Source organism: Sturnira hondurensis, unplaced genomic scaffold (assembly GCF_014824575.4).
Source record: "Sturnira hondurensis isolate 20B ecotype Veracruz unplaced genomic scaffold, ASM1482457v3 Scaffold0003801, whole genome shotgun sequence".
NCBI classification, from domain to species: Eukaryota; Metazoa; Chordata; class Mammalia; order Chiroptera; family Phyllostomidae; genus Sturnira; species Sturnira hondurensis.
The window spans coordinates 3,774,815-3,802,317 of record NW_028076432.1 but is presented as its reverse complement, the minus strand read 5'-3'; the positions used below and the strand labels follow the sequence as shown (position 1 = coordinate 3,802,317).

The window sequence follows — 27,503 nt, the reverse complement described above, 5'->3', positions numbered from 1 at the left end:
AGCTGAAGAAATCTTACGTGCAACTGAACTTTAATCTGAAGACCTAGGTTCAAATTATGACTCTGCTCTTGACGTGCTTTGTGACCTTGGGCAGGTTCCTTCCCCGGGTCTCCGCTTCACCGTGAGGTTGTGAGGATTCAATGAGATAAGTTATGTAAAGCTCTTGGCACACCGTATGTTCTCAGTAGATGGTAGCTTTGATATAACTTGCCTAGATTGGACTTGTCACTGCAGCTCACCCAGGTCTATCCCAATTCTGCTGTCTGGAACATTTGTTCTGCATCCCTCCCAGCTTTGTGTCACTGACGAATTTGAGGCAGATGTGCTCCCTAGGGCATGTTGAAGCTCCTGTCTTGAAAATACACCAACACATTATGATTCCTGCTGAAAGGCTTACAATGTTGGATGGTTCGTCTCTGGGCAACTCAGGAGGAAAAAAAGGATTTTTGACATCACTGTTGGTGGAAAGATTATGCGAAAGCCCTTGTCACTGATCTTGGATATGAATGTCCCCTCTAGATACTCTCAACAGAGCACCACCGAGACTCCCAGTTGCCTTCAGCGTCAGCTCCATTTCAAGTCTCTTCTCCTTTCACTCTACTCCGCAAGCCCTGCGTTCTAGCCAAAGTGCACTGCTCTCACAAAACAATTAATATGGGACACAGGATACACATTTACAGTTTAAAAAAGAACAATAGAATGAAAATTGTGTACCCACCACCCAACTCATCAAATTGAATATTATTGGTCCCTTAGAAGCTGCTTCTGTACCCTTGCCTCCAAATCACGTCTCGCTCCTTCCTCACCAGAAGCAGTGATTATCTAGACTTTTGTGTTCACCGTTCCCTTACTTTTCTTTATGGTTTAGTCACCCATGTTGGTATTACTAAAGTATATGTTGTTTAGTTTTTTAAAATAAAGATGCAAGCATAAATCTAGCACGCTTTGTCAGAAAAGGGTGATATTACTACTCTTAGTTCTAAAAATAAGCCGAACCTACTTGGGGTCGAGGTCTGGCTTTAGCTTTCCTGGGAGTTCTGAAAGGTCCTAGTCAGGGAGTCATTGGGCAAGGCTGTGAGTAAACCCTAGGAAATAGAGGCTCACCACTATTGCGACATCAGACGGGGTGGTGCATGCGCCAGGCACTGGACATGTGGTTGGGTATGGTGTGGAGAGTGGACTGCTCTGTCTTTTCTACTGCTAGTCTCTCTATTGCCCATCTTTAGCTCTTACATAGTAGGTCAGAGCAAGAATCATCTGTGGGACAAAGTAAATGCCATCAGCTAACCCAGACGGACAGCAGGGAGGAGACAGCAGATACTTCGTCAGCACATGGTCAAGGCAAATAGAATCAGAAAAGAATCTGGACCAAGTTTATTTGTCATAATTTGTCAGGTTAAAAAAGGAGTATGTAATACCACCTATGGAGTATTCCTACCTAAAAGTAGACCTCTAAATCTTATCAAGCCTCTAGAGCTGATTTTGACTTAGTGGAAATACAGGGGAAAGGATGACAAGTTCAATTACACTCTAAGGGCCCTGGCTGGGTAGCTCAGTTAGAGCATTGCCCTGATATGCCAGTGTTGTGGGTTCAATCCCCAGTCAGAGCACATCCAAGAATCCAATTAATGTATACATAAGTGGAACAACAAATCTCTCTCTCTCTCTATCTCTATCAAATCAACAAATAAATTTAGTTTTGAACAACTGACCGCTTCTGCAAGAAGTTAATGGCATGAAAAAAATAATGTAGCTTAAGAATGATAACCAAATGTAGTATATAAACCTTGTTTGGATTTGTATAGTTTATGTATTAGTTTGCTATGACTGCCATACAAAATATCACAGACTGGGTTGTTTAAACAACAGAGATGTATATTCCTATAGTTCTGGAGGCTGGAAGACCAGGATCAAGGTGCTGTTAAGGTTGGTTGCCTTTGAGGTCTCTCTCCTTGGCTTTCAAATGCTGCTGTCTTCCTATCTCTGTGCATGTCTTCCTATCTCTGTCTTCCTATCTCTTGTCCCTGTGTGCACATGCCACCCAGGTGACTCTCTCTCTCTCTCTCTCTCTCTCTCTGTCCTAATCTCCTCTTACAAGGACACTGGTGGGGTTGGATTAGGGCCCACACTAAAGGCCTCATTTTAATTTAATTACATCTTTAAAGTCCTATCTTCAATTACAGTCACATTCTGAGTACTGAGGGTTCAAGTTTCAACATAAAAATTTGTGTGTGTGTGGAGGGCACACTTTAGCCCATAACAGTGTCATTGTACAAAGGCATTTTTGAGATGTTGGGGAAATTTTATTATGGACTGATAACAAGGGATTATTATTCATTTTCTAGGCGTGATAGTAGTTTTGTGGTGTTAGTAAATGGGTAATGTAGAGATGGGTTTTGAAGTACATTGGGGTTAAATTATACGTGGAATTTCTTTTAAAGTATGTAAACAATTTTTTTTAAAAAGAAAAAAAGGATAGATCAAAACTGACAGGCCAAAATGTTCATAATTATTGAGTCTGGGTGGTGGGTATTGGGGTTCTACTTCTAAGAATGTTGAAAATTGTATAATCATATGTTTTAAATATTTAGAACAAAGACGGTTTGATAGCAGTGGGATTGTTGGTGATGACCAGCTTCACTGTGTCTCTCTCTGGACTTCTCTGGTCTGGCTGGCTTCTGCGTGTGGTAGTGATCTTGGGGTCCTGTTTCCTCTCTGTACTGGACCCTCTGATTCTTTCTAGCACTTGGGGAAGGCCATCCTTCAGCTTGTAGAATCCTCTCTTGACAGTCTCTGCAGTTTCTCAGTAATTTCACATTGTGCTTGGTGTTCTGAACCCTCTCCATCCGACAACCTGCACCCCTCCGTTCTTCAAAGTTTTGTTTTATTGTCATGGTTGTTATCTCCTTCTTGGGAATTTCTCTTATTTAGACATTGGACTTGTGTACTGGTCCTCTAGAATATTAACTTCTCTCTCCTGTTTTTCATATCTTTGTCTTTACACTCTAGGAGATTTCCTCAACTTTATCTTTTAATCCTTTTATTGAGTCTTTTTAAATTTTTGCTATTAAGTTGTCAATGTTTAAGAGCTCTCATGTCCTCTGAGTGTTTCCTTTAATAGTATGTATTTTCACTTCAGGGATACAGTTTTATTTCCTTTTTGTAAGGATATTAATGGTACTTCTTCCCCTTTCCCTGCATAATATCTCTTTCCCTCAAGTTGCTTTTTTTGTGTTTGCTGTGGTCTGTATCTTTATTAGAGGCTTCCCCAAGATGTCACTCTGAATGTGATCCTTGGCTGCGTTGCTCCTGATTAAGGGTGTCGGGGTGGGTTAAAAAAACCCAAAAACGTTCCAAGCCCTGGCTGGTGTGGCTTAGTGTATTGAGTGCAGGCCTGTGAACCAAAGGGTCACTGGTTCAATTCCCAGTCAGGGCACATGCCTGGGTTGTGGGCCAGGCCCCCAATGGAGGGACACATGAAAGGCAACCACACATTGATGTTTCTTTCCCTCTCTTTCTCTCTCCCTTCCCTTCTCTCTAAAAAATAAGTAAATAAAAACTAAAAAAAAAGCTGTCAAGACCTTGACATTATGGTAAGTAAAAGAAGCCACTCACAAAAGACCCCATACTGTATGATTTCATTTATCTGAAATGTTTAGAATAGGCAAATCTATGGAGGCAGAAAATAGATTAGTAGTTTCCTGAGGCTGGAGTGTAGGTGATGTGCAGAGTGAGTGCTAACGGGTACAGAGTTTTCTTTGGGGGGTGATAAAAATGCTCTAAAACCGATTGTGGCTGTACAACTCTGTGATATGTGAAACATCACCGTATTGCATACTTGATTAGTTTTTAACTTTTTTAGCCTTTTAATTATTTTTATTACTCCAAAGCATCATTTTTTAAATTTAGCTTTCTCACACTTTGCTTGTGCCTTCAATACTTTCTTAACGATTTCCTGTCCCTCAGGAAGGAGAGCACACTTGCTCCTGTCACGGACACACTCAGCACACGCACATCCACCACAGGCCCCGCTGACGTGGGTTTTTTACAACCTCATTAGAACTTTAGGTCTCACAGCACGAACTCCGCAAAGTTGTTCTGGCACATGCCTCATGCAGGTTTTGGTGCTTTCCCCGCTTTTTTGGGTATAAAGGTAAATGATTCTATTGCGGGGGGCTCGGGGCAGTGTAGTTCTGTTAGAGGCTGCCTTGCAGGACAGCCTCGACTGTCTGTCAAATGCTGGCGAGTCATGAACACCTAACAACAACGTTCCCGGAGGAGTGGGTCGTGTACTTCAAAAGAGCGAATTGAGTATGTGACTTACATCTTAATGAAGTTTAATATTATATGTTAATAAACCGTCCCAGTGGTGATGGTTATACAGCTCTGAGCATACTAAACATCATGGAATTGTACACTTTGGAAAGGCAAATTGGTTAAGTGAGTTCTATGTTAATAAAGCTGCCAAAAGAAAAGCTGCCAGGGAACTGGATGTGGGATGATATCATGAACTGAGCCTCACCACGGCATGACTGGGCTGTGTGGGGAGCCCCTGAGGTGGGGTCTCCCAGTGGCATGCACCCTGGAGGGGTCTTACACTCCTCTTGGTGGAGCGTGGGCTTCCACCCGTGGTGTAGTTGGGAAGATACGTGGCACTCTGCCTTTAGCAGACACAGTGCCCTTTGTTTCGTTTTTCCCTTCCGACGTGTTGGGTCCTTCTGGACAGATACCCTTACTTTTTTACTATGGAAAGTGTCAAAGATTTACAAAAGGAGAGAGGGTAGTACAGTGACCCCCCCCCATGTTCCCATCACTCAGGTTCACCAGTGATCACTTCATGGACACTTTCGTTTCATCTGTATCCCCCAACCCCTTCCCCCAGAGTATTTGAAAGCAAATACTGGACATTTCTGTTTCCTGCTCTTCAGAGACTAAGCCTCTACAATGCTGGCAGCGGGGAGAGGATATAGGGACTGAACTTCTTTGCAAGCCGCTCGCACTGTTGTCTTCTTTACTGAGGATCCTCTACGCCTGGGGACACGGTACTGCCAGTCCCGGGCCTGGAGGGGGCTGTGGTTTACGCTGGCCTGGGTCGCAGCTTGCCCTGCATCTGGTTTAGGATTCAGATTTCTTGAGTCTGCTAAGTGAGTCGTCTTTCTCCCTGGACTTGGATGTTTTGTTATAAAGAAAAAGGCAATCCACTGACTATTTGGGGGAGTTCCAGGAGCCAGTGAAATTGGATGCAGCTGTTCTGTGTGCCCCTGCTCTTCTCTATTGTTTTTTCAGTCGTGCACTATCCGGCTCTGTTCTTCTCAACCCTCGGGTCCTATTTATTTATTTGTATATGTTTGGATTTGTCTTCAAAACCCCCTCCCAATCTTCTGAGCACTAAGGGAAATCTCGTTATTTTACTACGTCTTTCTTCTGACCTTGAGTCTAGGCAAAGTGAAGGAGAACCTGCATTTGTGCCTTGCTGGCATTTTGTACTCACCTCTTACAGAACTGTTTGCTTGCACTTTGCCTGCTGCATTGCAGTTTTTTACCTGCCTGTTTCCCCTGTGAAAGCAGGATTTGTGAGCAGGACCAGGTCTTGTTTTTCTCTGAATCGTGAGCCCAGTGCCTCACTGCCAGTAAACATTTGTTAACCCACAGACTGGATCGTTGAACACTGTGCTTCCAGGGTGAGGACAGACAGCGACAATGCCCCTTCTCGCCTTTTCCTGGCACCACTGTTTGGTAAATATTAAGGAGCAAAGCTGCCTCATCTGATGGCTTGTTGTTATGCAGCGCTGTTCCCTTTGCTTTCAAGTCTGATGTTTTTCACCAAGTCAGCAGGTTGGAGGGGGGGGAGGGTGGCTACTGGAGTGTAAACATCCTACCAAAGGAGAAATGGACTTGGTCAGAGATGCGTTGTTTCCCTGCCTTGATGGAAAGGCTTGTGGTGTACAGTCCCCCTCACACTTGAGAAGGAGGGTATTTGTTGTTTTGACAGCTACTTAGTTCTGTACAGTCTTCCATTGCTTTTTTTTCCCCCTTTGGGCAAAATGCCAGGAAAAATTTTTAAATTACTAATTATATTATTAAAAGAATCTGGTGTGAAGGTGTTATCGATAAGAGGTCCTATTGCAAAATATGACTTCACAAGGGTAACACTTAACCTGTTTTTTCTTAAAGTATGTCCTCAAGATGCTGTGATGATCCTCCGGTGCAGGGAAGGGGTATAGAGAACTACTAATCGAATTTGGAATGCTGGACTAAACAAAGTTAAATAAGGTTCTTTACTTTAAGACTTCTCAGAGTCTTCCTGCTGTGCATTGTGGGTCTCCTATAGGGTATGCAGTAGGCAGAATTTCCTAAATTTACTTTTCGTCTGAGGAGCAGGTGATTTTAGTTTTGTGTTTTGTGGAACAGACACATCTCTGGAAATAGTCCCTCGGCATAAATTCATCCTTTGAGGTCTAGTTCAAATGCCATATTCTTCAAGGCTTTCCCGTCTTCCACCGAGGGATACAGAACCTTTTCCTTCACTGAACTGCATGGCCTTCGTTTGTCTGATTGTCTCCCTACATCTTCCCTACTTCCTAGTAGATCATAAATTCCTTACACATGTTGTGTCACTTCCACCGCATCTGGGACATTGCCTTGTACAAAGGTGCTCAAGAAATGTTTACAGTGCTGCCTTCGGTGCCTCAGCTGAGTCATCCACAGAGTCCAGAGGGCACTGGCAGGGGTGGGAGCCCCAGACAGGTCTGGAGCTTAGGATTCACTGCTAAGGGATATGGATGGGGACAGGGCTCCCAGCAAGGACATGGGGCTGGCTTGAGAGCCTGGTCCTGAGGACAGAATAGGGAAGCTAAGTCAGGAGGTGCTGAGAATATTAATCAAATGTACTGAAGGCTGGTTGTATGCCAGCTACCGTGTGGTCAGCTTTGGATGCTTACCTTAATCCCAACTTTTCAAGTAGATAGTATTCTTCCCATATCTTACATGGAGAAATGGGGCGTCAGGAAGGTGGAGTAGGAGGAAGTACCTGTCTGTCCCAGCACTGTGCTGGAGACACAAAGATGAATAAAACTCAGGCCTTTCCCTGAAGGAACCCTAGTTTTATGGAGCAAATAGTCCTGTAAAGAAAGAATTATAAAGACTGGGGTAATTGCAATGATTAAGCTGTGGTCAGGGTATCGTGGGAGAACCAAACCTGTGGGGGGGGGAAGGTGACAAATCTAGGAAGGCTTCCCAGAGAGTGATGCTGCACAAGGGGAACACGAGTGTAGGCCTTGAAGGGACCAAAGGTACACACACACACATGCACACAGAAATAGAAACAAACAGACAGAAGCATGGGGTGAGAAATATCATGAGGAATTTATTGTTACTGGAGTATGAAATGAAGTTAGGTGAGAAGTGAGGCTGGAGAAGTTGAGATGCTGTTTTAAACATGTTGAGAGTTTTGAACTTGATCTTGAATGTCATGGGAAGCCTTTGTAGAGTTTTCAGCAGAAAAGCAAGCTGTCTAGCACATTTGGGATACATATCCAGGTGGTGGGCAGTATTATTCCCATTTTCTAGGTGGGGGGACTGTGGCTCAGAAAGTGTCTTGCCCAAGATTACCCAGTTTGTCAGAGGAGAGGCAGAGCCATGATTTCATCTCAGATCCCCCTGAATCTTTTCATGACTAATCAACCTCTCAAAGTAACAATGGCCAATGATTGTATTGAATTCCTACTGAAAAGTACTGTTACCCTTACTCTGATATTTGAATCAGAGAATAGTTTTAAGGCTTAATATGATCAAGAGTTAGCACCTAGTGCCATAAAGGTTCAGAGGAGGAGAGATCAGAGAGGACTTCATGGGACGGGAAACTACAACAGATAATGGGAAGCCAGGGGGAGAAAGATGCGGCTGGAGGGGTGAGGCTGTGCTACTGTGTGGAAGAGCAGGAGTGAGTATGGGGAACGTATGACCAGAGGCATGGCCAAGGTCACTTGCTTTTTGAGATAGCCATGTAAATAGGAAGGACACAAGAATGATCGTGTTCCTTAATTTCCATCTTCACTTTTTGCTGAATATAAATACACAATTAGTGTTTAAAAATTCTTTTTACGGACTTCGGCCTAGATGGAGGTGTAGGTAGAAACACTGTGCCTCCTCACACAACCAAGTTTAAAAACAACAAAATTTTAGTAACAAAAATGCAACCAAACACAGAAAATTGAACTATACAGAAGTCTGACAACAACGAACCCTTCAGCCAGACTGGTAAGAGGGGTGGAGCCAGCAACTGGCGGAGCTGGGTCAGAGCGGGGTCACGCAGGAAAACTGGGCCAGACCGACCCAGGGACCCAGGTGCTCGAGCAGCGTTTGGCAGATCCCAGGCATTAGGTTGAGATGGGCAGACCCAGCGAGGGCACAAGGCGGCAGGCTGACCACGGCTACACATTTGCGTGCAGGTAAACCAGGCGAAGGAGCAAGCAGTGAGACAGACTGCGCAGGCCCCAGTGGTGGGAAGCAGCAGAGGGGACCGCCATTGTACCTCTTTGACCCTACCCCCACATATAGCATCACAACCCAGCAACTGAGTTGCCCCGCCCTGGTGAACACCTAGGGCTCTGCCCCTCATACGTAACAGGCGCAAACAGACCAAAATATCATGGCTCAAGAAGAACTCAAAGCCCCAGAGCCAATAACTCTAAGCGACCAAGAAATAGCCAACCTATCAGATACACAGTTCAAAATACTAGTGATCAGGAGGCTCACAGAACTGGTTGATTTTAGTCACAAATTAGAGGAACAAGTGAAGGCTAAACTAATTGAAATGAAGGGAAATGCACAGGAAACCAATAGTGATGGAAAGGAAACTGGCAATTTATATGCTCAAATCAAGGGAATGGACCAGAAGGAAGGAAAAAATGACCAAACAGAAAAGAATGAAGAAACAAGAATTTAAAAAAATGAGGAGAGGCTTAGGAACCTCCAGGACATCTTTCAGTGTTCCAACATCTGAATTATAGGGGTACCAGAAGGGGAAAAGGAACAGCTACAAGTGGAAACTTATTTGAACAAATAATAAAGGAGAACATCCCCAATCTGGCAAAGGAAATAGACTTCCAGGAAATCCAGGAAGCTCAGAGTCCCAAAGAAGTTGGACCCAAGAAAGAACAACCAAGACACATCATCATTACATTAGCCAAGATGAAAATGAAGGAGAGAATCCTAGAAGCAGCAAGAGATAAGGGGACAGTCACCTACAAAGGAGTGCCCATCAGACTGTCAGCAGATTTCTCAGAAGAGACCTTACAGGCAAGAAGGGGCTGGAAAGAAGTATTCCAAGTCATGAAATCCAAAGACCTACATCCAAAATTGCTCTATCCAGCAAAGCTATCATTTAGAATGGAAGGGCAGATGGAAGCACTTCTCAGATAAGGTCAAGTTAAAGGAGTTCATCATCACCAAGCCCTTATTATATGAAATGTTAAAGGGACTTATCTAAGAAAAAGAAGATTAAAAAATATGAACAGTGAAAGAACAGCAAACTCACAGTTATTAAAAACCACACCTAAAATAAAAGCAAACTAAGAGGACAGCTAGATCAGGAGCGGAACCATAGAAATAAAGATCACAGGGAGGGTTAGCAATAGGGGAGTGGGAGGAGGAGAAGTGGGGAGAAGGTACAGAAAATAAGTAGCATAGATGGTAGGTAGAAAATAGAGAGGGGGGAGGGCAAGAATAGTATGGGAAATAGGGAATCTAAAGAACTTGAGACATGTGGGCATAAACTAGGGGGGAGACGGTGGGGGAGGGAGTGTGCGGGTGGAGGGGAACGAAGGGGGAAATAGAACAACTGTAATGGCATAATCAATAAAATGTATGTATTTTTAAAAACCCTCTTTTTGCTACCTTATTACAGTCAGCGGAGAGTTTACTCCCTGTAGTTTCTTCCTTACAGTGCACTGGGGTTGGTTTTAGTGACCCCACCCTCTCCTCAAACCCACTAGGAACATAGAAGGGCAACAGTGGAGGGTCCTACAATTAGTAGGGCCAAAGACAGATGTGCAGTAAGTGACATCTGAGTGAACGAGCGATGGCAGAAGTGTGTCTGAGGAACTGGGCGCACTGACACACGAGAGGGCGTGTGTGTTTGTGTTGGCTCTCACAAACTCTCTAAATATTCCTTCCATCTGTGTTATGATTCACTTCAGAGACTATAGTTGTTTTGTTTTTTGCAAATACTATTGTGTTATACAGGGGAAAAGGGGGGCAAAAGTAGGTTTGCAATTGTGGGTATGCAAAACCCAGTTCATTCTCATATTATTGATTATTGTATTATTTTTCCACATGAGCAACTGTAAACCTACTTTTGCCCCAGCCTGTATATATTATAGCCAATGGTGTGGTAGAAAGAGGATGCACCTTCCAGTCCAAACACACCTGGGGTAGTGAACCAGCCTCTCTGCCTGCCAGTTCTTTTACATAGGGCACATTGTTAACTGTGTTCAAAATAGACTTATATTGATCTTTGATCTTGTAATTATGCCCCCTGGTTTGGCATCATTAGGTTTACCCTCACCCCTGGGTAATTCTCAGCAGCCGATGAGCATGCTCTAATATTTCTTATCTGAAAGCAAAATAAAAAAAATCCCCCAAACCTTTTCTAATTATGTTTATTATTTAACTTTAAACTCCGTTGACATTATATCCTTCCCTAGCTATTTTCTAGTTCTTTTTCCCTTTCTCAGTAACACTTAAAAGTTGTCCATAGTTTAGACTTTGACTTCTTCCCCTCACTCTTGTCTCATCGTTCCACCAGGATTGTTCGTGTCTGTGTCAACTGATGACCTTCATGTTGCCAAATCTAAGGCCACTGCTCCCTTTTAACCTTACTAATTCTCCCAGCAATATTTGACAAGGTCGATCACGGTTTTCTTGGAAACTACTTTCCTGGATCTCTTCCTATCTTTCAAGTCTATTCTCTTCAGTCTCTAAATGACAATATGCCCCATATTCTGAAATAACACCCTTCTCTTCTTTACTTATTCACTTTCCATAGATAACATCTTCTAATCCAATGGCTTCAATAATAATTCATCTGCTAATGACCTTTAAATTTGCACCTTAATCCTCAAACTTTCTCTGGACCACCAGACTCCTGTTCAAGTAGATGCCTAAGAGGCACTGCAAATTCAAGTTGGCCGAAAGAGAACTCCTGATTTTTCCTCCATGTCAAACTTGCTCTTCCCTCGGTCTTCCCAACCTCAGTCCGTGGTGCTACTATTCCTCCAAGTGCTCAAGCCAAAATATCGAGGTGTTACTTTCGATTCTTCTTCTTCTCCATCATTGTCCAGTTCTCCAGCAAGTCCTATCTTCAAAACCATTCCCAGGTTTATCTCTTTGCTTCCATCTCTACTATGAGCACCCTAGTCCAGGCCACAGCATCTCTCCCCTAGCCAACTTGCAGTAACCTCTTCACCAGTCTCCTATGTGTATCCCCATATGAAAATATCCTCCGTTACAAGGACCAGAGAAATCATTTAAGACGGTTCATCTGTTTGTGTCACATTCCGTAAATCCCTCTGGTGGCCTCCCGCATGCAGAATGACATGCAGACTCCCTGCTGTGGCTGACCAAGCTCGAAGTGACCTGCCCTGTGTCAGTCTCTGCCTGTTCTCCTTCACCAAGCACCCAGCCTCGATGTTCTTTTTTTGGTTCCTTGAATGTGCCAAGTTCATCCTCACTTTTAGCCCCTTTAGTCTGCAATGCTCTTCTTTCATTTTTATGTGCTAGGCTTTTCCTTATTCAACTATCATCTTCAATAGAGCCATCTCAGAGGGCCTTCCTTCCCTGACAACCCAGTCCACAATAGCTGCCTAGTCAGCCTCTGTCCCTTCCTCCTGTCTTAATGCTCTCCTACCACTTGTCACCATCTAATGCTCTCCTGGTTCGTTTATGTATATGCTCATGTCCTCATTCACTCCTTGCTCTGTTTTCTGCCCACCTGGAACATATGTTTCATGAGGGGGGGCTTGACTTGTTCATTGCTCTAGTTCCTGGACCAGTGACTTGCGCATAGTAGATGCTCAGTACAGATGTATGGATGAGTGAATACATTCTTCTCCTCTGTAAAATGGAGAGCTAATTTTGTCTCAGAATTGTTGAGGACTGATTTGATAATACGCGTAAAGTGAATAGTTCTGTGTCGAGCACACTGAGTTTAATAAATGGAAACCATGCTGTTTTCTGAGTATCTGGCTCATCACAGACACTGAACAAAGACCACTTGTCTTCCTTTCTTACAGTCTGCACCCCCTGCAGTCTTTTTTATTTAGATAACCTGCATTCTGGACAGAGTGAAAGGTACTCTCCAGTCAGCTATGACTCTCTTTTTTTTCCTGAAGAAGAGGTTTAAAAAGCATTATCCAAAGAATAGTCAACATAAGCTAGTTTAGAACCATTATTAATGTCACCTTGTCCCCTGTGCCCCAGTACACACAGAAATACTGCATTATAACAAGGTTTGGCTTTCTCTTGAGAAATTTTAATTTTCTTCTTCTCTTTGGTTATATGGTTTTTGCCAGTTAACTCTCTGTAGAATCAGGTTCTCTGGAAAGTATTCCCAGCTTTTGTGTGTTCTGATCACTTTTTCTTTTGCATTTACTTAACAAATATTTGTGTAGGGTCAACTGACTGCCGGGCAATGGGGATGCAGGCAGGAATCACAGTGGCCTCTGTCCTTAAGGTCTAGCGGGGAGAGCAGGATACATGCACCAGTGAGGGGAGTCAAGCGTCCATGGAGACTTAGACCACAGTGGAGGCACCGAGGCGTGAGTGGCTGATTCACGTGGAGGAGGAGGGGGAAGAAGAGGGGAGAGGGAGGGGAGGTTTCAGAGAGATGTGGTTGCTCACCAGCCAACTAGGAGAGAATGGGCATGTGAGTCAGGTTGCGAAGGGATGAAGCTGCCTCGGGTCCACAGGCCGGGAGCCTGGTGTGGCTGTGTGATCTCAGCTGTGGTGCTAACTCAAAGGCCACAGGAAACAAAGCCAGAGAGAAGCGCAGGGGCCGAGTCATGGGTGGCGCTGTGTGCCCCACTTGGGAATGTGAACTTTTTCTCCCGCAGTGACGGTGACAGCAGCACTTAGCATTCATCAGGTGTCACTCATCCTCCATGCCAGGTTCTCTTCTTTGTGCTGTATTGCATCCATTCGATTAATCACACAACCAACTTAGGAGTAGGTACTGTTATTAGCACTGTTTACAAATAAAGAAGCTTAGTCACCAAGAACAGGGAACTTCCCCAAAGTCACCAGAGGCAGAGGCGGGACTCAGACTCAGGCAGTTTGGCTGCAAAGTTGGCCCTCTTCACCAGGGCGCGTACTTCCTTTCAGATGGTTGTGTACAGGCAGCAGGGAGCCCCTGAGGAGATTTAAGTGTGGGAGTGACAAGGTCAGATTAGTTCTTTGGAAAGGTGGCCGTGGAGTCACATTGCTTCTTGTATAGGGGTTGGTTTCTAAAGGCATCTAAGGCAAAAAGTGCAGAGTTACATTTTCCCTTGAAGTGAGGGGTGCCCCAGCGAGGTGTGCTGTGTTAGCAGTGGCATCTCACATCTCAGTCAGCCCAGCACGGCAGCTTTCGCCTAGCCTTGGAACAGAGGACCGTCTTCGGTAGACACGCATGTAAGCAATGAATAGTCAGTTTGTGTTGAGGGGCCCTGTTGTTTGAAAAGCACAAAAGCATCACACTCATGGAAACTGAGCCCCTCAGTGGGGACAGCAGACTCAGCTGCCCCTCTCCCTTTCTCCAGGGCCCACAGTCACTTCATGGGCCATAGAGCCCAAGTGTTACTTAGTGATTTCCTGGTCCCTGTTTCTCTCCAGGGAGGAGTGGCACGGATGTAAGTTAGGCCCGTGCGTGATGACAGCAGAGGGAAGGAAGGTCTGTGTTTGAGTGGGGAAGTGGGAAGAAGGCAGAGAGACAGCAGGCTGCACGGGCAGCTGCTGCCCAGGTGGCCACTGCCCAGGTGTGAGAGGCTGGCCGCGGTGAAGGTCGGGCAGATGGGCAGGCGAGTGGAGACGTGAGAGATGAAAAGGAGGTTAAATATTTTGGACCCGGCGACTGGTTGCATTTGTTCCCTTCAAGCTTTTTCTGATCCGAAAACATAGTTCATCATTGTATCTTTCTATTTTCAAAGACTGGTAAAATCCCTTCTCATTTCCAACCACGTGAACTTTTTTTTAAAAATTGTGTTTGAGTAGTTTTCTGTCTTTTACTCCCATCCCAGCCCATGCCCCCAGCCCTCCCCACCTACCCTCCCATTTCCACCCCCACCTAGTTTTTGTCCATGTGTCCTCTATACTTGTTCCTGTAAACCCTTCCCCTTTTCCCCTGAAATTCCCTCCCCTCTCCCCTCTGGTCACTGTCAGCCTGTTCTCAGTTTCAGTGCCTTTGGTTATATTTTGCTTGTCTGTTTGTCTTGGTGTTTAGGTTCCCATTAAAGGTGAGATCATATGGTATTTGTCTTTCACCATCTGGCTTATTTTGCTTAGCAGAATGCTTTCCAGTTCCATCCATGCTGTCGCCACATAAACTTTTTAGTAACACAGTACTCTCTGTGCTCCAGGCTTGTGGCCACTGAAGTAGGCGTGAGAACCATTGGTAGGGGTCAGGACCCCCGATCGCCCTGCCTAGCCTATCACAGTGACTTGAAAAACTGCCGTGATGTTTTCTGTTACATGTCTTATGTTAAGTTCACTGACTGTTTTAAAAATTGAAATGATTTTGTAATTACTTTAAAGAAAGCTTAACTTAATTACAATGATAAAAACCAAACCAAACCACTGAGTGTATAGGAGAAGGAGACGGGGAAAATCATGTCAAAAGGCTGTCAGTGATTGTGTTCCTTTTGATAATTTATTTCCCCCTTTTCTATGTTTTCTAAGTTTTTAAAAGAAATGTGTCTATGGTACCTGCAAAGTGTTAAAAAAACTTGTTTAAAAGAGGACAAAGCTTAAAAAATAATAAGCTCCCTATAATCCCGTAACCCTAACACAGCGTATGTTCTTATTTTTGAGAGGCCCTTGTTCACATACATGCTCACTTTTCATAGCTGCAGTTCTGACAAATGCAGCTTTGTGTATTCTTTTTATTGTACAGCCTATAGTCAACATTATTTTCTATTGCTACGTAGTTTTCATAATTGGCATTTCCAGTGGCTGCCCTGCATTCCGTGGTGTTGATGTTCCGTACTGAACTGTCCCTCGTTGGGCATTTGGATTCCTTCCAGTTCTCTTCGATAAGATGTAATGAGCATTTTTGTTCATTTAGCATTTTGAGATTGTTCAGTGTTTTTCCCTAAAGTGAGTTCCCAGCAGTGAGCTCAGTGAATGAAAGCTTTGAACACTGGAATGGCTTTGGTTTGTACCAAGTTAGATTATGATTTCTAGGAGAAGCAATTGAATGTGGATGGTCACTAGCTGTGCACGTGTGTTTCCCTCAGTACTGAGTGTTTATGATACTGCAGCAGTGTATTTCTAAGTATTATGTTCTCTGAAGAAAATTTAGAACAGATAAAAATATATAAAGAAGGAAATAAACTATAATTCTACCACCCAGAGGTAAGCATTTAAAAAGTGTATTTTCTTCCAAGTATACACTGCATAATGTTCCATCATCTCGCTCTCTAAAAGTATAACCTCTTCTCTGTCATTGGATGGATGTTTAGTCCTTTCTCCATTCAGGGGTTTATTTGAGGTAATACTGAAATGCATTTTCTTGTGAAAAGTTCTGTGCGCATCTTGGAAACATCCTGTAGGGAAAGCCCCCCAAGCAGAATTGCTGGGTCAAAGAGCATGGCCTTTGTTCAGGCTTTTGGTGAAAACTGAAAGCTTGCCATTGAGGAAAGTTGTGCCATGTTATCCTTTACCTGGTCAGAAGGGTAGCGGAGACAGGCTGGGTGACAGCTGACGAAGGTCTGAGCCAGGTGGGTGCAGTAGAAACGAGCTGAAGCAGTGGGGGTTTCAAGCGACATTTCTGAAAGAAAATCTGTAGACCTTGGTGACAGATGGCATGCTGTGTATGGGGGGATGGGGTACAGGGGTGCCGGGGGAGACCATGTTGAGAAAGAATTTCTACCTTGTCTTCCACATCGGAAACTTGCCAAGATGCAGATAAGATAATTAGAAAGTACTTGTAAACCTGGGGTGCTATATAGATGTGAATACTTATTGATAGCAATAGCAACTAAGAAATCCCACCCAACAGGGCTGTTTAAGGGAAGAAATGGGCTGGTATGTGTAAAGTGCCGAGGCTCTAGGCAAGTAGTCAGTCTCTTGAGGAACTGCACAAACTTGGGAGAATTCCTATATTTTTTCCTCATCCATTGCAGTCCCAGAGCATATGGACACTTTCTACCCTTTTATTTTTCTGCTTCCAGTGAAGAGGGAATCTGTGTGAACTGCTGATAGGTTCAACCTGGAGTGACAGTCTTCTGGCAAGGAAGAAGACACCTCTCTGTCCTTGGTAGGTCTTGGGTTTCTCAGACAGAGGGAAGCCTTGAGCCCACTTGTGGGCTGCAGCCCTGACCTCTGGCTGCCTGGCCAGGATGCACTGTGTGCTCAGCCCGGGGAGGAGGCTGAGGATACCGATAAGGAGGCCCTTCCCTTCCAGCCAGACAGGCGCAGGAAGGCTTCTGCAGAAGACAGATTAGACCCAGTCCTTGATTTAGAGAACAACAAGGAGTCAGGGACAAAAACACCCCTCCCCTAGCTCTTTGCAGGGCATTGTTTATTGTTGGAGGAGGACAATGGAGGGAGCCTGGCCTGCATGTGGAGAAGAGGAAACAGCAAGTTGGGTCTGAAGGGCCTTTTTTTCCAGATAAATTAAAAAAACAAGATGTGCAAACAGAATCTCTCCATCTTGTAAAGGGACTAAGGAGTGGGAAGGGTATCTCTTTTCTCCCTGGAAACAGGGTGCTAGTATTACAGGAGCACCCAAGACTGTCATGCACCTGCTCCCAAGTGCTGTCACAAAACAGATTAGCCTGGGGGGCTCACTGAATTGGGGGTCCAATGCAGGGGCCCTCCTTTGTCCTTTCACCTCTGTAGGAAACCAGATCAGTGCTCAATGCAGTGACAGACACCTTCTCACTATTGACGGTGACCGAGCACTATTACTTCAACAATGTGGTTTAGACATTTGCTTTGGTTAATGTGCTGAAATGCTGGTCCAAGGCTCAATTTTCAGTTTCCTTACATGTCTGGTATCCCAAATATAGTGTATATTTCTAGGAAATATGAAAGTATAAAAGAATATATGCACTTACAAAGAATAAAATAGTAAGATATTTTATTGTTTTAGTTTTCAAAAAAACAATTGTGGAGGTCTCAGGCCTACTTGATTTCTTATATTTTACATGTCTTATTTTAATTTAGTAATTTTTTTAATTGTTGTTAAAAATATTCCCAAGGGCTGCTTTTGAGCTGCCTCTCACCAATAGGTCCATGCCAGCCACCTTGGCTGTTATGCCCTTGGCCTTGCTCAGTAGGGAGTTACCTTTGCAGACTTTATTTGTCCTAGGAGCAGCTCTGATTTAGAGTCAGGGAACCTGTGAATGTTCTGGCTGTTGCTGGCATGGTGCGTGGCCGGAGGCAACTCACTCTTGACTTCAAATCCATTTCTGTAAAATGGGGAGAAGACGACAGGCTTTTCTTGCTTCTTCAGAAAGACTCTGTGTTAGAGTGCAGTGAGAGTAATTTCTGAGCAGTCATATACGATATGTATGTGCGGGAGTTTTATTTTTATTAGTGATGCAAATAAGCTATCTTTTTTAAATGTAATTAAGCAGAGAGGATGGTGTCATACATTTTTAAAAATTTATTTAGAGAGAGGGGAAGGTAGGGAGAGAAACAGGTGTGAAAGAGAAATATCTATTGGTTGCCCCTTGCACTTGCCCAAACTGGCAAGCAGGCTCGCAAGCTGGGCATGATGGGAGTCAAACCCATGACATTTTTTGGTTTGTGGGGCGATGCCCAACCAACCAAGCCACGTTGGCCAGGGCACAACTAAGTTATTGTTTTACCCATTGGTTTTGGCTGTCATAGGGTGGATACTTGGTATGAAGAAATGAATCTGCCGTGCAGGAACTTGCTGAGATATCGTTCAGTAGAGAAGCTGTGGTACACACACACCATTCATTGGGAAAAGCAATCCTTCCATGCCATGTGAAAAGGTGCAGCGGAGCAGACAAAGAAAAAGACAGAAACAGTGTATCCAAAACAGATTTTTTTAAAGGGCCTCTCTCCCTGTATTAAGAAAACTGGCTTGCCTTTTGAGTACTACTGTAGACTGAATAGACAGGTGGAGTATGACTTGTCAAGATGTGCAGCTCATCTTTCCTAGAAAGAGCTGGACACTGCAGCCTCCCCAGGGGCAAACACTGTTGTTAGTTTTCTTTTGTATCCTTGCAGAGGTCCTGCATGCTGAAAACAGATGATTAGAAGCCCCCTTTTCGAACTATACATCCCACTCTCTACCTTCCTTCTTTCACTTCATGAACATTGCAGATGTCTGTAGCAGCCTGCATGGTACATTGATGTAGTTCCCAAAACCTGTACAACCATGTTCCTGCTGCTGGACTTAGGTTGTTTCATACTTGCTGTTGCAAACGTTGTAATGAATATCCTACTCTGCCTGTCTTTGTACATGTGTATCAGTGTAACCGTAGGATAGACTCCTAGAAACGGAATTGCTGGTCAGTTTGTAGTAGCCTTTTCGCTTTACATCCGTGTTCCCTCCACAGAGGTGGTGCTGGATTACCTCCCACCAGCAGTGTGCCATGCCCCAGTTCCCCACATTCTCTCCAGGACAGGTTGGGCTTTGCCAACCTGTGGTGAAAACTGGCTTCTGGTTAAACATTCATTATAGTTTTCATTATAAATTATAAATTCGTTACAGTTTGATTTACTCTTATGAGTGAGGCTGATCTTTTGAAAATATAGATGTGCCATTTTTATTTCCTGTCTTGTAAAATATCTGCTCATTTCCTTTGCCCATTTTTTTCTGTTAGGTTATTCAATTTTTCTTATTGATTTGCAGGAACTCATTATGTATTTTAAGGAAATTAGTCTTTAGTTATATGTATTTCAGATATTTTAATAAGTTTCTTTTTAAGTATATTTTATTGATTATGCTATTACAGTTGTCCCATTTTTTCTCCCTTTTATCCCCTCTGCCCAGTACCCCGTTCCTTCCAGCATCCCCCCTTTAGCTCATGTCCATGGGTCGTACATGTATGTTCTTTGGCTTCTCCATCTCCTATACTATTCTTGACCTCCTCGTCTCTATTTTGTTCCTAGCAATTATGCTTTTTATTCCCTGTACCTACCTTTTCCTCCATTCTCCTCCATCCCCCTCCCGCTGATAACCCTCCATATGATCTCCATTTCTGTGATTCTGTTCCTATTTAAATGTGAAAAGATCGAAACTTATGAACGGTAAAATGGCAACAAACTCACAAGTGTCAACAACTGAAGCTAAAATACAAAAACAAATAGTTTATTTTTTCTTGTTTTGCCATATAGAATTTTTAAAAATTTAATTAGTCACATTGGTCATTCTCTTTATTTTATGGCCTTGATTTTGAGTACTTCGTAGGCCATTCCCACTTTAAGATTTTGTGTGTATCAAGTTCTCTTCTAGGACTTTCATGCTTTTATTTTTTACAATCCAAATCTTTAATTCATCTGGAATTTATTTTAGCATAAATAGTGAGCTAGAGTTCCCATTTGACTTTTCCCCAGAAAGATGTGGGCCTTGAAACATGCACTTTTACTCACTAGCTGTGTAATTTTGAACAAATTAATTAACTTCTCAGAACCTCGATTTCCTTATCTGTATAATGGGAATAATAACAATTCCTACCTAATTGGGTTGTTGAAAAGGCTAAATTATATATGGAAAGCATTTAGCATGGCTCCTGGCACACATTCCATGTTCAAATCATGGCCCAAACACTCAGGACCCTGGGACTAGTGTGTTCCACAAAGGGGAGACTTTGCAGGTGGCTGGGATACAGAGGTCACGCTGCAAGTCACTGCCTTGTGGTTTAGGGTGAGTCACTTTATCACCTAAACCCTCAGCTTCCTCACCTGCATACTGAATGATACAAACCACTTCATGAGGTCATTGGAAGGTCTGGATTACATCACATCTGTGAAAGCGTTGTGTAACCTGTAACAAACCACATGAGAAGGCCAGAGATTATGGCCTGATGAATGTGGGCAGCCATTGGCACCAGTGGGTGTCGGGGAGCCCTGGCCAAAGGAGCCTAATTACCTTGCAATAACATGAAATTAACAGCTGATGTAAAGCAAGTGAGCTTGCAGCACTTGATTATAGTAATGTTTAGTAATTGCCTTCTAGTAATTAAGCAATAATGAGCTTCCTGAGACAGAACCTTGTTAGAGCAAAAGATGGATCAAAGGCTTTCAACTCAATGTATACATCTTGAGCACAGCAGCGGGCTATGCAGACCTGAGTGTCCTGTTAAAGAATGTTGCCCTTGCCGGTTGTAGCTCAGTGGATTGAGCATGGGCCTGTGAACCACACGATCGAGGTTTGATTCCCAGTCAGGGCACATGCCTGCGTTGCAGGCCAGTTCCCAGCAGGGGACTCACCAGAGGCAACCATACATCGATATTTCTCTCCTTCTCTCCTTCCCTTCCCCTCTAAAGATAAATAAATAAAATCTTTTTAAAAACTTTTTTAAAAAGAATGCTTCTTGTCCTCAAGGACAGTAGGGACAATAGGGATGCAGAGCCCTTCCCCTCCACCAGTTAGGTGCACACGCCTAGATGTATTCAGAGGAAGGCCCACAGCATTCTGGGGTTGTCCCGGAGGGAGAAACTTCTGCAGAGCCCTGTATGCCAGTGTGAGCCTGGTCCCCAAAGTGTGGCCCTGCAGCTAAAGAGCCCCACCAAGTTCAGTAATGCCTTCTTCAGTGTCACTTGTTGCCCTCTTTTATTCTCTCTGTTTAGTTGTTTTGGATTCATGAGGCGTATCCTGTTTCTTATGCTCCACGCATCTCCCTCCGCAGCTTCTGGGTGGGCCTGGTGTTGTGTTCAAGGCGTCTGTCTGTTTCTACCAGAGTCGCTGACTCAGATCATCCCTGGGCAGGGTTGCCAGAGAAAATGTAGGATGCCAAGTAAAATTTGGATTTCAGATAAACAACTAATAATCTTTTTCGTGTAAACATGCCCCACATAGTATTTGGGTCATACTTACTAAGAAGCATTCACATGTCCATGTTATATTTGGAACAAACGTATTAAAATGTATTGGTTGCTACCTGAAATTCAAATTTAACTGGGTGTCCTCTTTCTCCTTCTTTTCCTCCCTCCTTCTCTCCCTTCTTTGCTTCCCTCCTTCCTTCATCTAGCGGCCCCACCTGCATGGCCCTGATTTCAAAGGCTGTGAAATAGCAGTTACCACAGAACTGTTTCATGGTGCTCCGGTGGCAAGGGATGTCGTTAAAAGGTGTTATATGAGAAACGGATTCTGAGCTAAAATCATGCTTGGTGAATTCTAGATTAAACAAATTTCATTGGTTTTCCTCATTATGGGAATTTTCAGACCCTTTTAAATCTCGAACATGGGGTTGTAGTCGGCAGTATTTCTAAATGTATATCTCTCCCCTCCCTCTCCCCCTTCCTGAGTATTTAGGGTCACAGGAGCAGAGGTCGAATGGATGCTGACGGTCTCTGTTTGTAGGCCATGAGTTCTGATTTTGGGTTATGGGAAAATACCACTCTAGAGAGAAAAAACCAACAACTTTGTATAATGTTATTATTCTGTTTTTGTCTTCAAAAGTATAAATTTACAAAATATATGCATAGATGTGGGTATATATGAATGAAACATGAAGGATGCATACCAAAATATTAAGTGTCATCCCCAGTAGGGGGTGCGAATAGGGAAAGATTCTAGGTAATTTTCTTTCCTTTTTGTTGATATCTTCGATAATCTGTATATGTGGCTTCGGTCAGAAGGGTTACCATTTTTTTTATTATTTTGTTTTTAAAAGGGCCACTATTCCACATATTACTTCATTTGCCTCCCCAGTATTCAGTGGTGGTGGTTCTAACGTTCTCCCCACTGTGTGGAGGAGGAAACTCGCACAGCTCTGTAGCAGGCTCAGGTCTCAGGGTTTCATCATTGGGCTGCCTTCTCGGTGCAAGGTAGTGGCAGCACGCACTGTCCTGGGAAGGGGTTCTGGCGCCTGTCCGCCCAGCCTCTCTGGTTCACAGACTAAGGTTGAGACCCCGAGAGGGAAAAGTACCTGAGTGGGACACGTGGTTTTCGAACAAGGATATGTCCTTGGGCAAGGTCTGGAGATGAGAAGGCAGGACAAGGACCTGGCCTCCTCTTCACCACAGGTCTTGACTTTATCTGTTGTACTAGACCTTTAAAAGGGCAAGGGGAAAAATGTTGTGACGTACAATGGTGAATACAATTTCATTTTGTCTTTAAAAAGGTCACTTTGATATATGATCTTTGTTGTCAAAATCACATTGCTTAGATTTTTTTCTCTTTAAGCTTTGCAAAGTGCTTGTTTTCTGTATCTTTTCTAAACTGATTTTTTCCTTTTCTTCATCTATTTTTCATGTTTTGAACCTTAGGCATATATATATGTTCATTTACAGCTAGTGTGGTCATTATGTTATGCGGGGTTTTACTTGTCTGAGTAGTGATCCTGTTTATACCCCCTGAGCCTGGCACTTAGTCACACGGAAGAGCCATGACTGGACTGTGGAGGTGGCGTGGAGGGAAAGTCCGGGTCTAGCTCCAAAAAGAAGCCTGAGCGCACAGTGAGGGGCTGAGTTGTAGGACGTGGCATCAGGGTGTGGCCCTACCTCGAGCACTGCCATTCAGAAGGGACTGGGGTTCCATTCAGTCGAGCCCCCAGCCCTCACGACACATACAGCAGCGCTGTCAGCTGTGAGGCCGGGGGCAGGGGATCCTGTTCCAGAAGGAGCTGGGCTTTGGAGTTTGATGGATCTGGGACTGAATCCTAAGACTGACTCGCTGTGGAACTTGAGGATAATCTCACTGTGCCTCGGTTTCATCTTCTGAAAGCTAGGGGTGATGATAATACTCCCACTTTATAGAGTTGTCATGAGGATTAAGTGAGGGAATACATGTATTCATGGAAGAAAACCTGGCACATCTTAAGCATTGAGTAAGTGTCAGCTATTATTATTATTAACAATAGAATATAACGTTCCTAGAAGAGAGCTTGGCCAGTGGCATGTCTTGGGATGTGTTTGCCCCCCAGACAAGGTGTGACTTTGTTGCCAGGAAGCTGGCTGGGTGTAAGTGACTGCTTCTTAATGGGACTCCCTCCTGGGAAGCTGCCTTATCACGTGGTGATGGGGATGCCTGAGCTGTTACATTACTTACCAAACAGAAGGGCTTCCTCAGTGGGCAGTTTCCAGAGACTTTTGTGAGCTTTTCATTCAGCACTGTGTTTTCTATTAGAGATGAAACAGTAACCACAGCGGGTAACCTGGAGTGTACAGTCCAGCCTTAGCCCCAGACAGCCCGCGTTTTTAAAGAGACTAAACGCTTTTTTTAGATGTTTATTTTTTAAAAAGTTCAGCAGCGAATTAAAGTGATTTCCAGCAGAAAGGAGAGGGCCTTACTTTTTATTCTGTGGCTCGCTCCAGGTGGTTACTACCCTAGTCTTCACTGACTTGGACCAAATAATTCTTTGCCTTCCGTTCCTGAAAGTTCATAATCTGGGCACTGATACCCTTCTCTTGGGAGCCCCGTTTCTCTGGATTTTATATTTGGATGCTGTCGTCTGGATTCGAGGCTTGTTTCCTTGACCTCTGTCAGAGGTGGAGAAGTAAGTGTGTGGCGAGCAGTCTCAGCGCAGGGAAAGACTGTGGGCCCGTCCTGTGTTCCCTGCTCGTGGGCTTGTGAACGCCGTGAGCTGTGGTCTGCAGGAGGCCCTCAGAGCCTCCAGTCCTGCTGCTGCCCTTGTGCCTGTCTCTGGGTTTTAGTTTCTGTTCACGGTTAATGGCTTGTGTTTGATTTAACGTGCTATGTCCCTGAGTTTTTATTCAGTCTGACCTTGGTTCTTGTTTAGATTACTACAGTATGCTAGAAAAGAGTTTTGGATTTGAAGCCAGAGAAGGGAAATCACATGTCCTAAGTGCTTACCCTTCATTATTTAATTCATCTTCCTTAAGCTTCTACTATGAGCCAGGTGTTGTGAAAGGTACTTGAGGACAGTGGTTCAAGGACATGGGTGCTGGATCCAGGCTGTCTGGGCTGGAGTCCCAGCCTCAAAGCTTCAGTGGAACCCAACAGTAAGTGGGGCCTTAACCACTTTTTATTTACCTTCTCTTCTGCTTGTTAGGATGCTAATAGTGTCCACCTGACAGGATTATTTGGCAAATGAAATGAATTAATAATGTAGAGGGAGATGATGATGGTGGTGGGGACCCGTTGGGATCAGGACGGAACCACTTTGTTGCTCTTACAGTGCTCCCGGTCCTGCACGTGTGTGTGTAGGGCTGAGGCCTGATGTTGGCGTGTGAGGCAGGTGCACATGATGGAGTACAGTAAGGCATGTGGGTATTCCTAAAGGAGAGGGCCAGGGTATGGGGCCAGCACGCAGCAGGGGGCCTAGTCTCCCTCTCAGGGCAGAGAAGTACAGCAGGGAGAGTGATGTTTATGGAGGAATAAAAGTTAGCTGGGCTGGGGGCGGGGCAGGGCAGTTGTGCCCTGGGTTGTGTGCAGCAGGAACACTGTATGGGAAGGTCTGAAGAGGAAATCTCGTGGTGTTTAAGGAACTGAAGAAATCTAGGGAGCCTAGAGCAAGGGGCGGGAGGGGAGTGGGGAGAGAGGGAGCTGGTAATAACGAAGGACAGACCAGGCCGTGGCAGATGTGTCATGTTGGGGGTTTGGGGTGACTGAAATACTGTTTAGTCAGATACTGTTCTTGGGGGTTTTCATTCATTACTTCAAGTATCACAACTCTGTAATCTAGCTGTTATTAGCCCGTGGTGGTTGATGGCAAAGTTAAGACTAAAAAATTTCCCCTTGCCCAAAGGCACAGACCTAGAGGGCCACACAGTCAAGATCTAAACCCAGGCTTCTCGGGCTCCAAAGCTAGAGTTCTGTCAATGACACTGCGCCCTTCTGAACTTGAGGTCTGGCTGCTGGCTTTCGGACTTCAGGCTCCTCTCTTAATTTCTTTTCTTTTCAGTAGACTCACTTGTAAAGTAGATAACATAAATACCAGCCTCATAGACTTGTGAAAATAAGCAGAAGCACACATAAAGTGCCGAGTACTGCACCTTGCCTGGCATGTAGTGAGTGCAACGACTTCCTATGGACCCAGGCTGCTGACAGAGGAACATTTCCATTCCCGGTCCCATGACCTGGGACAGATCCCCATGAGCTGCCAGCTGCACCTGGCCTGTTGTCAGCCATCTTTCCAAGGACCTGTTGAACTCCCTGCAGAAATCACCTTTGCACACAGGGGATCTGCAGGTCTCAGTACGGTGGGCTCTCCTTCTGCCCTGCAACCTGCAGCCCTCTGCCCTTCAGCTGGCTGGTAGGAGTGACCTGAGGCCTCTCTAGCTCTCCCAAGCGTCCCTCTCATGGGCTTGCTGTCATCCCTTTCCTCTTTCTCTAGAGTCCACTGGGCTTGTCTGGCTACACCTTATGAAAGGAGTGGTGTGCAGATTTGAATTGAACTTGCTTTTGTTGTTGTTGTTCAACTTTTCTCATGTTGCTCTCAAGGACAGATACTGTCTCGTCTCTATATTTCCTATGGTGATTGGCACAGTACTGTCACAGGTACTCAACAGATTACAGTTGTTTTCGCTAGGGTGGGGCTTGATGGATACTGAAGCTCTTTTGTATAGTTTTTTTTTTAATCTTCACAACAGTCCTCTGAAGTAGATAGAGTGTATAGTATTCTTTTTAGCACAACTGGAGAAACTAGGGCCTACACCTAAGCAATATGACCACTGGTTAGTTCTTTAATTCTGGAGTAGTCATTTATGAGGTGTAACTCTGTCCTATGGGCTAGGAAAATAGAGCTGAAAGATGTAATCCCTTCCCTCAAGGATGGGATAGACATTTAAACAAATAGCTGTATGCAGCAAGTGGAGTTTTAGGACAGAGGAATGATGAAAGTGTTTAATTTTAATTGGGGAAGATCAGTGAGAAATTGAGAGAGAAAGAGATGGTTGCATTGGGCCTTCAAGAACTCACCTCTTGGTGCAGAAAGAGCGGGAGGGAGGGCATCCCAGACAGAGGAAATGACATGCCCCAAAGCCCGTAGGAGTGGGGACAGGTGTTCTGGGCGGCCCTGTAGCAGGGGGTGGCTGGCAGTGGGTGGTGGGAGAAGATAAAGATGGCGGTAACTCCCACTGGCGAGACCCGGGGACCCCACAACTTGAGAGAGACCAAAAGGTTCCTTCCTGGTTTCTCCCCTTTCATCCAGTCTCCCAGTCCATAGCCGTTCCTCCCAGAGGCATACACAGCCTGTACATAAACTGCCTTGAAGCTGTGGATGGACTCCCCTTTGCCCTGCTTCCTTGCACCCCCAGCTTGTCTGCACATGGATTTGTCATCTCCTTTCCATGGGAAAACACATCTTACCACATGAGTGCCCTGTGACCTGACTACTTGGAAGAATAAAGGTTACCAGGTAAAAGGTTACCACACATTTGCTTTCCATTGTGTGAGGTGACTGGGAAGGAATAAAGTCCATCTGTGACCAAACACGTGTGTTCCTCCCTCGCCGGCAGAGTCACCAGAGGGGAGCATTAAATTGCTCTTCGAATGAGTCAGGCCTGTCGTTCCCGGGGAGACAGGGCCTGTGCAGCTTGAGCTCTGTGGGCAAGTCTGACCAGGCCCCATCTCACTCTCGCTGTGTCTGTTTGCCTTGCAGCTGTGTAAATGAGTATGGAAGATTATGATTTCCTGTTTAAAATTGTTTTAATTGGCAATGCTGGTGTGGGGAAGACGTGCCTAGTTCGACGTTTCACTCAGGTAAGAGGACTCAGACGTCCGGGACTGGCTTTCTCACTCTGGCCTGCGGGGTTAGGAGAAGCTCAGAGGGTGAGTGGCTGGCCCAGCGCCAGCCTCTTGGCTGCCAGTTATGAACTTACCCTTTGAAGGGGCACCAGCTGGGAAGCGTAGACTAGAGCTCTTTAAACCCCTGTGCAGGAGCGAGGCTGCGTGGGTTCCCACCACTCCTCCGTGCCTCTTGTTGCGTCCTCCATGACAGGGGCAAGTTGTTTTGCTTCCAGGGTGCAATACTAAAAATAGATTATTAATTAATCATAATCCAAAAGTGGAAACAAATGAATCTGGACATCAAACTAAACCTAAATATTAATTTAAAAATGTAAATATAAACTAAACCAATGAACTCCCTGCCTACGCCCTCTCCAGTCCTCCCAGAAAACTGAGTGAATCATATTGGGTCAGC

The 27,503-nt window shown here is 44.6% G+C and overlaps 1 protein-coding gene across 2 annotated transcripts in view; it reads left to right on the top strand.

Annotated features, from left to right (window-relative positions):
• Nucleotides 1-27,503, top strand: part of RAB30 (RAB30, member RAS oncogene family) — a 77,565-nt gene that overhangs the window by 36,532 nt on the left and 13,530 nt on the right. The window contains exons 1-2 of one of the 2 annotated variants that reach the window (XM_037042831.1): nucleotides 26,519-26,717; nucleotides 26,961-27,061. In XM_037042831.1, the coding sequence (XP_036898726.1) occupies nucleotides 26,969-27,061 (93 nt within the window). In that variant the 5' untranslated portion in view covers nucleotides 26,519-26,717; nucleotides 26,961-26,968. Of the gene's footprint in view, nucleotides 1-26,518; nucleotides 26,718-26,960; nucleotides 27,062-27,503 lie in introns of those variants that run through there. The other variant, XM_037042830.1, reaches the window with a different exon arrangement.